The 13,276-nt window shown below is 39.0% G+C and overlaps 1 protein-coding gene across 1 annotated transcript in view; it reads right to left on the reverse strand.

Annotated features, from left to right (window-relative positions):
- Positions 1 to 700: 700 nt before the first annotated feature.
- SLITRK6 (SLIT and NTRK like family member 6) overlaps positions 701 to 13,276 on the reverse strand; it is a 35,902-nt gene continuing 23,326 nt past the window's right edge. Inside the window, exon 2 of the mRNA XM_075265332.1 lies at positions 701 to 3,332. Within this exon, the coding sequence (XP_075121433.1) occupies positions 821 to 3,328 (2,508 nt within the window). The 5' untranslated portion in view covers positions 3,329 to 3,332 and the 3' untranslated portion in view covers positions 701 to 820. The remainder of the gene's footprint in view (positions 3,333 to 13,276) is intronic.

Below are 13,276 nucleotides of genomic sequence, written 5' to 3' on the forward strand. Positions count from 1 at the left end.
TTACAGAATATGCTTTACAATAATTGTACATGAGGCAACCCAATTCTCATCGCTTACGACCAGTAAAAGAATAAAAAGAATGAAATGTATGATTATGTTAGAAGAATGTTCTGACTAGAGATGGGCAAACATCTCAGGATTTATCTTGAATCGGGTTGGGTGTCCATTGTTTTCTGAAAGCAAAGATGAAAAAGTCATGTGTGCAAGACTTTTCGTACTCCGACGCAGACTCCAAACACTCTGACACAGAGGTTAACGTAGCCTAACCTTCACCTTCATCTTGGAGATAGTATCAAAAAAAAAAATCTGTAATTTTAATAGGGCTTTTATTCCGATGCTCTTTAATTTCTCTTTTATTTGACCACTATGGCCCCACATTGCGGAAACTCTGCTTTTTTTGTTGCAGATTTTGCTGCATTTTTTTGAACCAAAGCCAGGAGTGGATTGAGCGGAAGGGGGAAGTAAAAAAAACTTCCTATATATTTCCCATTCCTTTTGAAGTCATTCTTGCCTTTGAGTCAAAAAACCGCAGCTGAATCTGCAACAAAAAAAGCTGCATTTTCACAACGTGAAAGGATTTTTGTCAATAAAATGATCAAATATTAACTATTCCAATTGATTTTTCCTGTTTATAAGCTATAAATAACATAATATATCAACAAAATATTTACACAATTTACAGTATACAGTAAATCCAGAAATCCATATATCCCTGAGTTTGTACATGAATATCTTTTAAGACAGTTCAGTGAGGCACTTCATCTTACCATAACAGTTCAAGTTCGCAATTGTATCGCTCTACATTGTAAAGATCAATAGGTTATGTCTGTTGCTCCAGAACTTCAAGGTAGTCAGGCTCTGAATTGAGATTCGCTTTGAGCTCGAAATATTCGTTTTTGGTTTGTTCTACCAGTACTTTCCTTGGCCTTGTGTACATTAGTGTTTCCATTAAGTTTACCTCTTCACGAGTTGCAGGGTAACGGGTTTCTAAATTGGGTTGCAGATGAGCGATATTTTTTCTCAGATACTCGGCAATGCCAAGCTGTTGCATCTGCCTTTCTTTTTCAATAAGGTTTCTATAAAGATAGCTCGCATCCTGGAAAGACACAAAATCTGCCGATGGATCAGTGAACTTTATATTTGGAGTCGCTTGCAGTGAATTATTTTCCTTTTCTAGGAAGCTACTAGTTATTTTCTTTGGGTCACTAAGCTCATTGTCTTCCTCTTGGCTTTGCTCTACATGTTTTGGTGTAAATGGGGGTGTCTGATAAACCTGAACTATTGGATTTGAAAGCCTTTGCTCACAAAGAACAGAGCCTGGTCTTTCTGTCATATGATGGGTTGTTTTATGACCGTACATGCTATACTGGATATGAACAGGGCTACTTTCTCTAATCTGTCCATTTTCCTGTTTCTTCTTGTATCGTCGTTTCCTATGTATGACAAGAACGATTATCCCAGCGGAGCACAGCACAGCAGTGATTAAGATAATTAGAAGTCCAAGTATTAAAACCGACAATGGTATATAATCTGAAAGGGATTTCAATATGTTATCAACTTTACTACTGGTCGTTGGTGTAAAATTATTTAGACTCAGTTGTGTTGGCAGTGCTTGGTTATTTATAACCTCAGGACATAGATCTTCTTTATCAAGGATTTTCAGCTCCATCTTTGCTAGTTCTTTAGGCGACTGACAAAAAACATCACTTATAATAGCCATTTTATATATCTGTATCCATTTCTGAAGACCAGTTAAATTGCATGTACAGTCCCAAGGATTTTCTTGTAAGTCAATCTGCGTCAGCAAAATCAGATCCTCCAAAATGTTCAAAGGAATGTTGACAAACTGGTTAGACTTAAGATTAAGTTTTGTTAATGGAACTCCAGAAAATACATGTTCGGGTAATGTTTTTAGAAGGTTGTTGTTTAGATAAAGCACCTTGAGTTTTGGCATCACAGAAAATGTTCCAGATGAGATCTCATTGATGGCATTGTACTCCAGATACAAGTACTCAGTGCTCAACAATCCTGTGAATGTGCCAGAGTTTAACTTTCTCAGATTATTTCCATTTAAATACAATTTCTGTAATTTGGTCAAATTTTGAAAGGATTCTTCTTGAATCATTTCAATCTGATTATTGCCAAGGTGAAGCATTTCTAAGGTGCCATATTCTGTAAAATCTGATTTGTAAATCCTATGGATAATGTTTCCAGCTAAAATTAACTTCCTTGGATTTAGTGGTGGAGGTTCTAGATCAGACATGCTTTCAATATTTCGCTCCTGACAGTGAATCAAAGTACCAGAAATACTGTAAATAGAACAATGGCATGGGATCGGGCAATATATACTTGGAAGAATGGTTGTTGCTTTTGTGACAATAAATGTTTCCTTGGTTGGATTTTTTTGAAGTGAAGTTACCTTAGTTGGTAGCCGTCCATCGTTTATTGATGCTGTACCTAACAAAGACAAGGGTACTGAAGGCTCTTCAAGATCACTACTAGGAGTTGTGACACAGAACATTTCTTTTTTCAGTTTCCGAAGGACAACACCCTTCAAATCGCTAGGACTGAAACAGACCACATCACCTATGGTAGATTGCCGAGGCATATTCTCAAGCCATATCTTTAGTTGCAATAAGTCACAGTTGCAAACCCATCTGTTGTCTTCTAACTGAAGTTCAATAATTCTTCCAATGTGTTCTAAAAATCCCACATAAGGAAGATTCTGTAAGTGATTTCCTCTTAAGTCCAAGTGTGTCAAGGGCACAAAGCGAAAAATATTTGCAGGTAAGAAATGAATAGCATTATCGTTGAGTATAAGCACTTTCAATCTGTTAAGTTTGCTAAATGTATTTGCTTCAATTGTAGTGATAAAATTGTTGTCTGCTTGAAGAAATTCTAAGTTCTCTAGTCCTAGAAAAGTGTTTTCTCGTAGTATTTCTAAAGAATTATGATTAATATGCAGCTTTTTAAGTATACGAAGGTCATTGAAAGCCCCGGGTTCAATCTCCACAATACTATTAAAACCAACGTGTAGAGATATCAAGTGACTGAAATCTGAAAATTCATTGACGTGTAGTTTGTATAAGCCATTGTTCAGAAGATTCATTTCTAAGTATTGAGAAGGAGGTGCCTCAATCTCCGACAGTGTTGTGATGTCCTTTTCTTCACAGTTCATCAATAAAGACCCATCTTTTTCTTCACACAAACACAAATCTTTACATGATCCTAAAAGTACTGATTCAGAAGCTGAGTTTACGGATGATATAGTAAAAAGAAAATATATTAAGAAGGATGTAGAGATGATCATTGTGTCCAAGATGGGCATCCTCCTAAGGAAAACGAAAAAAAAAAAGAATGAATTCAATTATGAGGACAGGGATAGTTGTCTTGTTGGCCATTACAAGCAATCAAAGTTTAGTGTTTATTTCTTAAATTGCTGTTGTTAAAATGAAGGATGAACCGCGATTATATGTGATGGGTAAGAAAACCAATTATTCTGTTAGCTGGAACAAGGCATGTAAACTGAGAACTTAGAATTACAAGATATATGTGTAAATTATTTCTCTACCCTTACTGTTAGCTCAGACTCTGTATACAGACCTCTTATAACAGGTACAATGTTTATAATTTAGTAATTAATACAGTGAGCTACATTCTGAAAAGTGTCAATGTGACTACATTCTGATATCCTAAATAATAAGTGGTGCAGGTAAGAGGAGTACAAACTGTATAGTGCCGCTCAAAGTATCATGGTGCTATGGTTAGTAATATTGGATACACTGCAGCTGTACCTGCAATATACTGTCTGGAGAGATTACGGGTTCACTATGTTCACAATTTTCTGGGTGGTATACTGGGAGTACTGTAACTTAAATGGGCTCTATCATAGATTCAAAAGCATTAGTTAGAATTCAGCGGAATCAATCAAACCAATGTTGTATATTAAATGAAGTAAAAACCATGCCACTTTTGTCTTTGAGTGCAGGATGTTAGAGCCTCGGTAAAAATCATAATAAATATTGTACCATAGTAAATAACACTAAAAACATCTTCAGCTTTAGATGAATTTGATGAATAACATTCAAATGGAGTTTCCCCAAATGCAGCTATATTCATCAGCCCTCAATGATATTTATGGTTACCCTGGTGCTCTACCATTATGTTCACTCCCTTCTCATGGTCATTAATAGAGATGAGCGAGTAGTATTCGATCGAGTAGGTATTCGATTGAATACTACGGTATTCAAAATACTCGTACTCGATCGAGTACCACTCGCTGTTCGAATGGAAAAGTTCGATGCAGAACCAGCATTGATTGGTCGAATGCTATACAGTTGGCCAATCAACGCTGGTTCTTCTCCTACCTTTAGAAGTCTTCTCCGTGCAGCTTCCCCGCGGTGTCTTCTGGATCTTCATTCACTCTGCCAGGCATCAGGCCTGGGCAGAGCCGACTGCGCATGTCCGCTTGTAGTGTGGGCATGCACAGTCAGCTCTGCCCAGGCCCGATGCCTGGCAGAGTGAATGAAGAGCCAGAAGATGCTGCGGGGACGCTGCACGGAGAAGACTGCTCGGAGGATCCAGCCCGACCCTCACTCTTGGACTTAGTAAGTATAATTTGATCGAATGTTGCCTACCCCTGAAACAAGCATTTTCCTCCCATAGTCTATAATGGGCTTCGATAATCGATTCAAGTAGTCCAATATTGAGGGGCTACTCGAAACGAATATTGAACCTCGAACATTTTACTGTTCGCTCATCTCTAGTCATTAACTGTCCCAAGCCATTGGACTCTCAGATATCAGACACTTATTTCTTATCCTGTGGAAAGGGGGTAAGTGTTGTTCATGGGAAAACTCTCCTAAGGACACACTAGGGGTAGGTCAGATAGGGGTATATTTTAACTCAATATTCATGGAAAACTATTTTCTAACATTATTATACCAGTACTATGCCATTAAAATTAAAATTCTAAATATTTTCCTTCTTTAGCAGTGAACACAATAAGGAGTCTTCAGTGGGACAGTCATATTACAATAAGTCAGTTTAGTAGTGCCGCACAGGGAAGAGTTTATCTATACTTAGAATAGTAGGATTGAAATGACAGCTCTGTTGTTCTCTTGATACAGAACCGGGATCTGTTATTGTATTTGTAAAACTGACTATGTAGGAGATAATAAGTAACAAGTCAGATTATGCATCCCTTGACATATTATTAAGGAATCATACTGTGCCAATATACATCCAGCACTATAGTATTCATTATTGCACAGAGTGCTTTCCTAAAGCTACGGGGTGTAGTCTAAAATTTTACTACAGACACATTAAACACACCGTCTTGTCTCCTCCATAAAGCAGCACACACCCTACCGCATGCATACTCTACACCTTAGTCATGTCCTTACACACAACTCCCAAGTACACACAGCACGAGAGGTAAACAATGTAGCACTTCCATGTGCCAAGGTAAAGGTGTAGGATCTCTGATAATCTAACCCTTTCACTACTACATGGGAATCCACTTATCGAAATAGCAAACTAGGTCTCCTCAGTAATATAAAGGACTTACTTCTCTGTGTACTTGTTTTGTATTGTCACATAACAGTACCTGCCCGATGCCCCAAAAATTATTTATCTCGCCAACCTCCCTCCTTCTGTTGCACCAGAGTAATGCTGCTGTGCAATATATTGTGTTGGTCACCTCAATATTAAAAGATAAGTGTAAAGAACATACATCTGAGAAGTAATGAATTGTTCTTATTTAATTTTAAAATAATGCACTATATCTCAAAGGTCTCCTGTATATGAAATATACCTTCTGAGGTTTAGTAGCTAGGTTGGGTATATTGTAAGAGGCAGCATGGTCATTTACTCCTACATACATAGTACCATAATATGATACTTGGCAATCCTGAAAAAGAAATATGTCTATGTAAATCAGTCTATTAGGGCTAGTTCACACGTGGGCAAAGGGGAGGTTTTTGACAGCGGAATTCGCTTCAAAAACCTCTCCTTTAACATGGTGGTCTATGTAGACCACTAGCTTTTTTTTTCCTCCTAGAGTTTTCCGCCTGAAGAAGCGACATGACCTTTCTTCAGGCGGAAAACGCCTGAAGAATTGCATAGAAGTGAATGGGAGGCGAAAACCGCGCGGTAAAAAACCGCGCGGTTTTTTGCACACATAACCGCGCGGTTTTTTGCAAAAAACCGCGCGGTTTTCGCCTGCAGTTTCTATAGCACATATAGGAAAAAAAAACCCTAGCGAAAACCGCTAGCGAAAACCGCGTCAAAAACCTCGTCAAAAACCGCGTGGAATGCAAAAAACAGCGTCAAAAAAACTCCCCGAGGTTTTTTACCTCGCACAAATAAGCTAGGCGGTTTTCACGTGTGAACTGACCCTTATGCAGCAATGTTGATTCAGAGGAATGCAACGACCCCTTGAGGTAAAAGCCATTAAAAGCCATTTCTCATGTTAGTGGAAGTTTGCCTTTTTGGCTCCAATCTATTATAATAAATCCCTGGATCAATGTCTGAACACCAAAAATCTGATAACCATAACCAGAGACTCTTAAGAAAGGCAAACATGACCTCTTGATTTCTTTTAGGTCAGTCAAATAGTGGTAAAAAGGATATCCATTTTTTTTTAAACTCAAGACTTAAGATAAGACATTAGTTTTAGATCTGTGGGGCTCCTGACACTGTTTATATGCTGCGCTATGATTCCAACAATTGGAAATGCACTGTTCTAAAATTATCTGCCCATCTTAAGAATAAGCCATAATTTAAAAAGTCGATAACCCCTTTAATTGATCTTCACTGTTGTGCTAAAAGTGTTGAGGCTTAAAAAAGTATTCATGCCCCTTGACTTTATGGATACAGGGCAATCCTGGAAAAAAATCTGTTGGTGGTGGCGAAAGACTTCAAATTGGGAAGGAGATTCACCTTCCAGCAAGACAATGACCCTAAACATACAGCCAGAGCTACAGTGCAATGGTTCAGATCAAAGAATATTTATGTGTAAGAATGGCCCAGTCAAAGTCCAGATCTAAATCCCATTGAGTGTCTGTGGCAAGACATTGAAATTATTGTTCACAGAAGCTCTCTGATTCATTCTCGCCTTGACTACTGTAACTCCTTACTAATCGGTCTTCCCCTCACTAAACTCTCCCCTCTACAATCTATTCTGAATGCAGCGGCCAGGCTCATCTATCAGTCTAGACGCTACAGCGATGCCTCCAGTCTGTTCCAGTCACTACATTGGCTGCTTATTCATTATAGAATAAAATATAAAGTTATCACTCTCATCCACAAGGCTCTCCATAATGCCGCACCTCCCTACATTTCCTCCCTCATCTCTGTCTACCGCCCAACCCATCTTCTCCGTTCACTCAATGACCTAACACTTACATCCTCTATTATCAGAACCTCCCACGCTCGTATACAAGACTTCTCCAGAGCTGCACCACTTCTCTGGAATGCTCTTCCTCGGACAATCAGATTAACTCCCAATTTCTACAGTTTCAAACTCAAACTAAAGACGCATCTTTTCAGATCCTGGAGTGTAGCTGGAGTGCCGAAGGTAGCTGATCCCTGACCTAGTGGCAACGTTTCCAAAATAAGCCACAAATGGTGCTGTCTTCTGCTGGGATTCTCTCCTTTGTTCTCACTACAGTATCACAGCCATTGGCTGCAACAAGCCATGACACATAGCACATAGTTGTTGAGCTATTGCTTAAAATCTCAAGAAAATACATTTAAGTTTGTGGTTATAAGGTGACAAAATGTGAAAAAGTTCAAGGAGTATGAATACTTTTGCAAGGCACTGTATAAAGGCATAAAAGGGCAAAGAAGACACAGGGAAGCAAAGTTTATAGATCTCCAAAGATAACAATCTGAAGTGCTTCTACTTGTCACTCCGAGTGTCAACCAACTGCATTCCGCTGCACAACGGGCCCCACAATGGATGCTCACTCAGTCATGTCCATGGGGTCTATTTCATTCCGAGTAATGTTTCTTGTAGTTATGCAAACTAGTCCCAAAGGATTGAGTTTCAGAAATTTGACTACCTACAAGAAATAGTATATATTAAACAATAAGAATTACTCACTTGTTAAATCTTCCACCATGCAATGCACTGATTTTCTAATGCTCTAGAATTTCTTTTCCTGTAGCAATGACATGATATATATCCACATGACCACTGCAACAAGTCACAACAGACAACAGTACTCACATACTGCACATGCTAGAAACACTACTGAAGTGTTTCACTGTATGGTCACATGGATATACAGCATGTAAGCACTCAAAAAAAAAAATAAAAAAAATACTGGTGAGGACTACCAGAGCTTCAGTGCCCTCCAGTCCATGAGAAATATACTGTAATGCAGGTGTAGGCAACCTTCTGTACTCCAGCTGCTGTAAAACTACAACTCCTAGCATACACGCTCCCTCTTCTTTTCTTGGAACTTCCATGGATGTAAATGTTGCAGGCTGGGAGTTGTAGCTGGAGTGCTGAAGGTAGCTGATCCCTGACCTAGTGGCAACGTTTCCAAAATAAGCCACAAATGGTGCTGTCTTCTGCTGGGATTCTCTCCATTGTTCTCACTACAGTATCACAGCCATTGGCTGCAACAAGCCATGACACATAGCACATAGTTGTTGAGCTATTGCTTAAAATCTCAAGAAAATACATTTAAGTTTGTGGTTATAATGTGACAAAATGTGAAAAAGTTCAAGGAGTATGAATACTTTTGCAAGGCACTGTATAAAGGCATAAAAGGGCAAAGAAGACACAGGGAAGCAAAGTTTATAGATCTCCAAAGATAACAATCTGAAGTGCTTCTACTTGTCACTCCGAGTGTCAACCAACTGCATTCCGCTGCACAACGGGCCCCACAATGGATGCTCACTCAGTCATGTCCATGGGGTCTATTTCATTCTGAGTAATGTTTCTTGTAGTTATGCAAACTAGTCTCAAAGGATTGAGTTTCAGAAATTTGACTACCTACAAGAAATAGTATATACAGTCCTATGAAAAAGTTTGGGCACCCCTATTAATCTTAATAATTTTTAGTTCTAAATATTTTGGTGTTTGCAGCAGCCATTTCAGTTTGATATATCTAATAACTGATGGACACAGTAATACTTCAGGATTGAAATGAGGTTTATTGTACTAACAGAAAATGTGCAATATGCATTAAACGAAAATTTGACCGTTGCAAAAGTATGGGCACCTCAACAGAAAAGTGACATTAATATTTAGTAGATCCTCCTTTTGCAAAGATAACAGCCTCTAGTCGCTTCCTGTAGCTTTTAATCAGTTCCTGGATCCTGGATGAAGGGATTTTGGACCATTCCTCTTTACAAAACAATTCAAGTTCAGTTAAGTTTGATAGTCGCCGAGCATGGACAGCCCGCTCTCAAATGATCTGAAAACAAAGATTGTTCAACATAGTTGTTCAGGGGAAGGATACAAAAAGTTGTCTCAGAGATTTAACCTGTCAGTTTCCACTGTGAGGAACATAGTAAGGAAATGGAAGACCACAGGGACAGTTCTTGTTAAGCCCAGAAGTGGCAGGCCAAGAAAAATATCAGAAAGGCAGAGAAGAAGAATGGTGAGAACAGTCAAGGACAATCCACAGACCACCTCCAAAGAGCTGCAGCATCATCTTGCTGCAGATGGTGTCACTGTGCATCGGTCAACAATACAGCGCACTTTGCACAAGGAGAAGCTGTATGGGAGAGTGATGAGAAAGAAGCCGTTTCTGCAAGCACACCACAAACAGAGTCGCCTGAGGTATGCAAAAGCACATTTGGCTAAGCCAGCTTCATTTTGGAAGAAGGTCCTGTGGACTGATGAAACAAAGATTGAGTTGTTTGGTCATACAAAAAGGCGTTATGCATAGTATCCAAAAAAAAACAGCATTCCAAGAAAAACACTTGCTACCCACTGTAAAATTTGGTGGAGGTTCCATCATGCTTTGGGGCTGTGTGGTCAATGCCGGCACCGGGAATCTTGTTAAAGTTGAGGGTCGCATGGATTCCACACAGTATCAGCAGATTCTTGAGAATAATGTTCAAGAATCAGTGACGAAGTTGAAGTTACGCCGGGGATGGATATTTCAACAAGACAATGATCCAAAACACCGCTCCAAATCGACTCAGGCATTCATGCAGAGGAACAATTACAATGTTCTGGAATGGCCATCCCAGTCCCCAGACCTGAATATCATTGAACATCTGTGGGATGATTTGAAGCGGGCTGTCCATGCTCGGCGACCATCTAACTTAACTGAACTTGAATTGTTTTGTAAAGAGGAATGATCCAAAATACCTTCATCCAGGATCCAGGAACTGATTAAAAGCTACTGGAAGCGACTAGAGGCTTTTATCTTTGCAAAAGGAGGATCTACTAAATATTAATGTCACTTTTCTGTTGAGGTGCCCATACTTTTGCTCCGGTCAAATTTTGGTTTAATGCATATTGCACATTTTCTGCTAGTACAATAAACCTCATTTCAATCCTGAAATATTACTGTGTCCATCAGTTATTAGATATATCAAACTGAAATGGCTGCTGCAAACACCAAAATATTTAGAACTAAAAATGATTAAGATTAATAGGGGTGCCCAAACTTTTTCATAGGACTGTATTAAACAATAAGAATTACTCACTTGTTAAATCTTCCACCATGCAATGCACTGATTTTCTAATGCTCTAGAATTTCTTTTCCTGTAGCAATGACATGATATATATCCACATGACCACTGCAACAAGTCACAACAGACAACAGTACTCACATACTGCACATGCTAGAAACACTACTGAAGTGTTTCACTGTATGGTCACATGGATATACAGCATGTAAGCACTCAAAAAAAAAAAAAAAATACTGGTGAGGACTACCAGAGCTTCAGTGCCCTCCAGTCCATGAGAAATATACTGTAATGCAGGTGTAGGCAACCTTCTGTACTCCAGCTGCTGTAAAACTACAACTCCTAGCATACACGCTCCCTCTTCTTTTCTTGGAACTTCCATGGATGTAAATGTTGCAGGCTGGGAGTTGTAGCTGGAGTGCTGAAGGTAGCTGATCCCTGACCTAGTGGCAACGTTTCCAAAATAAGCCACAAATGGTGCTGTCTTCTGCTGGGATTCTCTCCTTTGTTCTCACTACAGTATCACAGCCATTGGCTGCAGCAAGCCATGACACATAGCACATAGTCTTTGCTTATCTTTAGGGTTGAGCTGAACATGAGATTTCAGGATCGTTTTTAAAATCTGATTTGCGATCATTTTCCAGCCGATTGCGATCGTGAAATTTGCTCGATCGCCGATCGGGATCCGATATTTCCCAATCCCAATCGCTCAACCTTATTAATGATATATACATAAATGGGGTGGAGCCGATCTTGAGATTTCAGGATTGTTTTTAAAATCTGACTTTTGACCATTTTCCAGCTGATCCACATCGCAATCATGAAATTTGCACGATCGCCGCTCAAAATAACTGAGCTTACGCACCTAAGACTTCCAATAAGTGGCTGGCATACAGGCACTCATCCCCAATACTCACAAGGGTCAGTAATTACAGAACGCCAATTTAGTATCTTTTTTGGCATGGTGAAGGAAACCAGAGTACCCAGAGGAAACCTACACAAACACAGGTTGAACATAAAATTTCTATGCAGACGATGCCTTTGATATGATTAAAACCCAGTACCCCGGCACTGTAAGGTAGCAGTGCTAACCACTGAACCACAAAACTGGTTAGTGCCTTTGCCTTGCATGGAGTTTGTATTTCTCTTGGAGTTTGCATGGGTTTCCGGGATTATACAAATAAGTAAGATAAATAATTGTGCCCCACAAAAACTTATATGAATGTCTTTTTATGGGAAGAAATTCACATTTTATACATACATTAAATCCTTGTTTTAAAGTGTCTCTAGCAAGTGGAATGAATTTAATGAGAGCTGTTTTATCATTGTCAGCACAGGCTTTCCAGGAGCTATATTATGCTTTTATATAATAACATCCTATTCTTTCTAAATTTATACACATGGCCAACTATCCAGTGACATCTGAAACAAAGATCACACACATCTCAATACTGTCTATGTGATGCACTCCCGCTGATTCTTAGCTTGCAGCAGGGATGCTCACTTCTAAAAGTGGCAGGAAAGAGGACAGAATTTATCATTAAAACATTGTTACAAAGCTCACACAAAAGGAGGCTCGGTTTTCCAGACCTTGTTAGAGCAAGCCTTTAATGTAGGTGTAAGAATTACCTTTAAATTAATTTCAGAAAATCTCAACACAGCCTTTTTTACCAAAGCAATTGAATCATTTGAACACTTCTTGCTTAAAGTAAAGAGCGGCATTTCCATAGTTTAAGTGTAAAAATGTGACATCAAGAGCCAAATGAAAAAGCAGGATAATATGATCCTCTATTGTAGGTCACTACAAAGGACTGTATGAATGTCTGTTGCTGCTGGCAGGAGAAAAGAAAGAACATGACAGTCTTAAAAACAGTGGAAAATTCTCTTTCAGGCACATTGCACATAGCAGATAAAGAAAAAAAAGTAATAATTTAAAGTGAACTGTTGCAACATAGGTACAGCAAACATTGCAGTGGTTATGTCTTAGAAGTACAACATTGATAAATACAGGGGAATGAGTGCTACAGGGAAATATGCAGTTCTCCATGTAATACACTAAGGACACACATTGCAGAAACACAATGTTTTTGGCTCTTGTAGAAACGGAGCAGAAAAAAACCGCTGCATTTTACAGTAAAGTGAATGGGATTCTGTGATATTGTGGTACAAAAAACTCACTGTATAAGCGCTGCATTAAAAAAATGCAGAATGATAATTTTACCTGCAGAAATGCAGCATTTTTCTCATAAACCTAAATAATAAATGCAGCAGAAACACACCAAAAAAAATGAAAGTTTTTTTGCTTTGCTTTTTCTGCTGAGTTTTTAGCCATTCATGGTTTTAGTCCACCAGAATGGCAACAACTTATATTTAAAGGGGTTATCTAGCTTTCAAAAGTGATCTGAACTCACATCCACAGCCGTGCTAAATACTCACTGTTTCCTTGTGCACCCATTGCTTGGCTTTATTTTTACTTGCTGCTAGAGTTGAGCGATCGGGATCGGAAAAGTTCAGATTCCGATCGGCGATCGGGTAAATTTCACAATCGCGATCGGAATTCCAATCCCGATCTTTTCCAGCGGGATCGAGGCCAGAGGTTATTTCCCACAATGCTTGG

Source organism: Leptodactylus fuscus, chromosome 2, assembly GCF_031893055.1.
Source record: "Leptodactylus fuscus isolate aLepFus1 chromosome 2, aLepFus1.hap2, whole genome shotgun sequence".
In the NCBI taxonomy this organism is placed as follows: Eukaryota; Metazoa; Chordata; class Amphibia; order Anura; family Leptodactylidae; genus Leptodactylus; species Leptodactylus fuscus.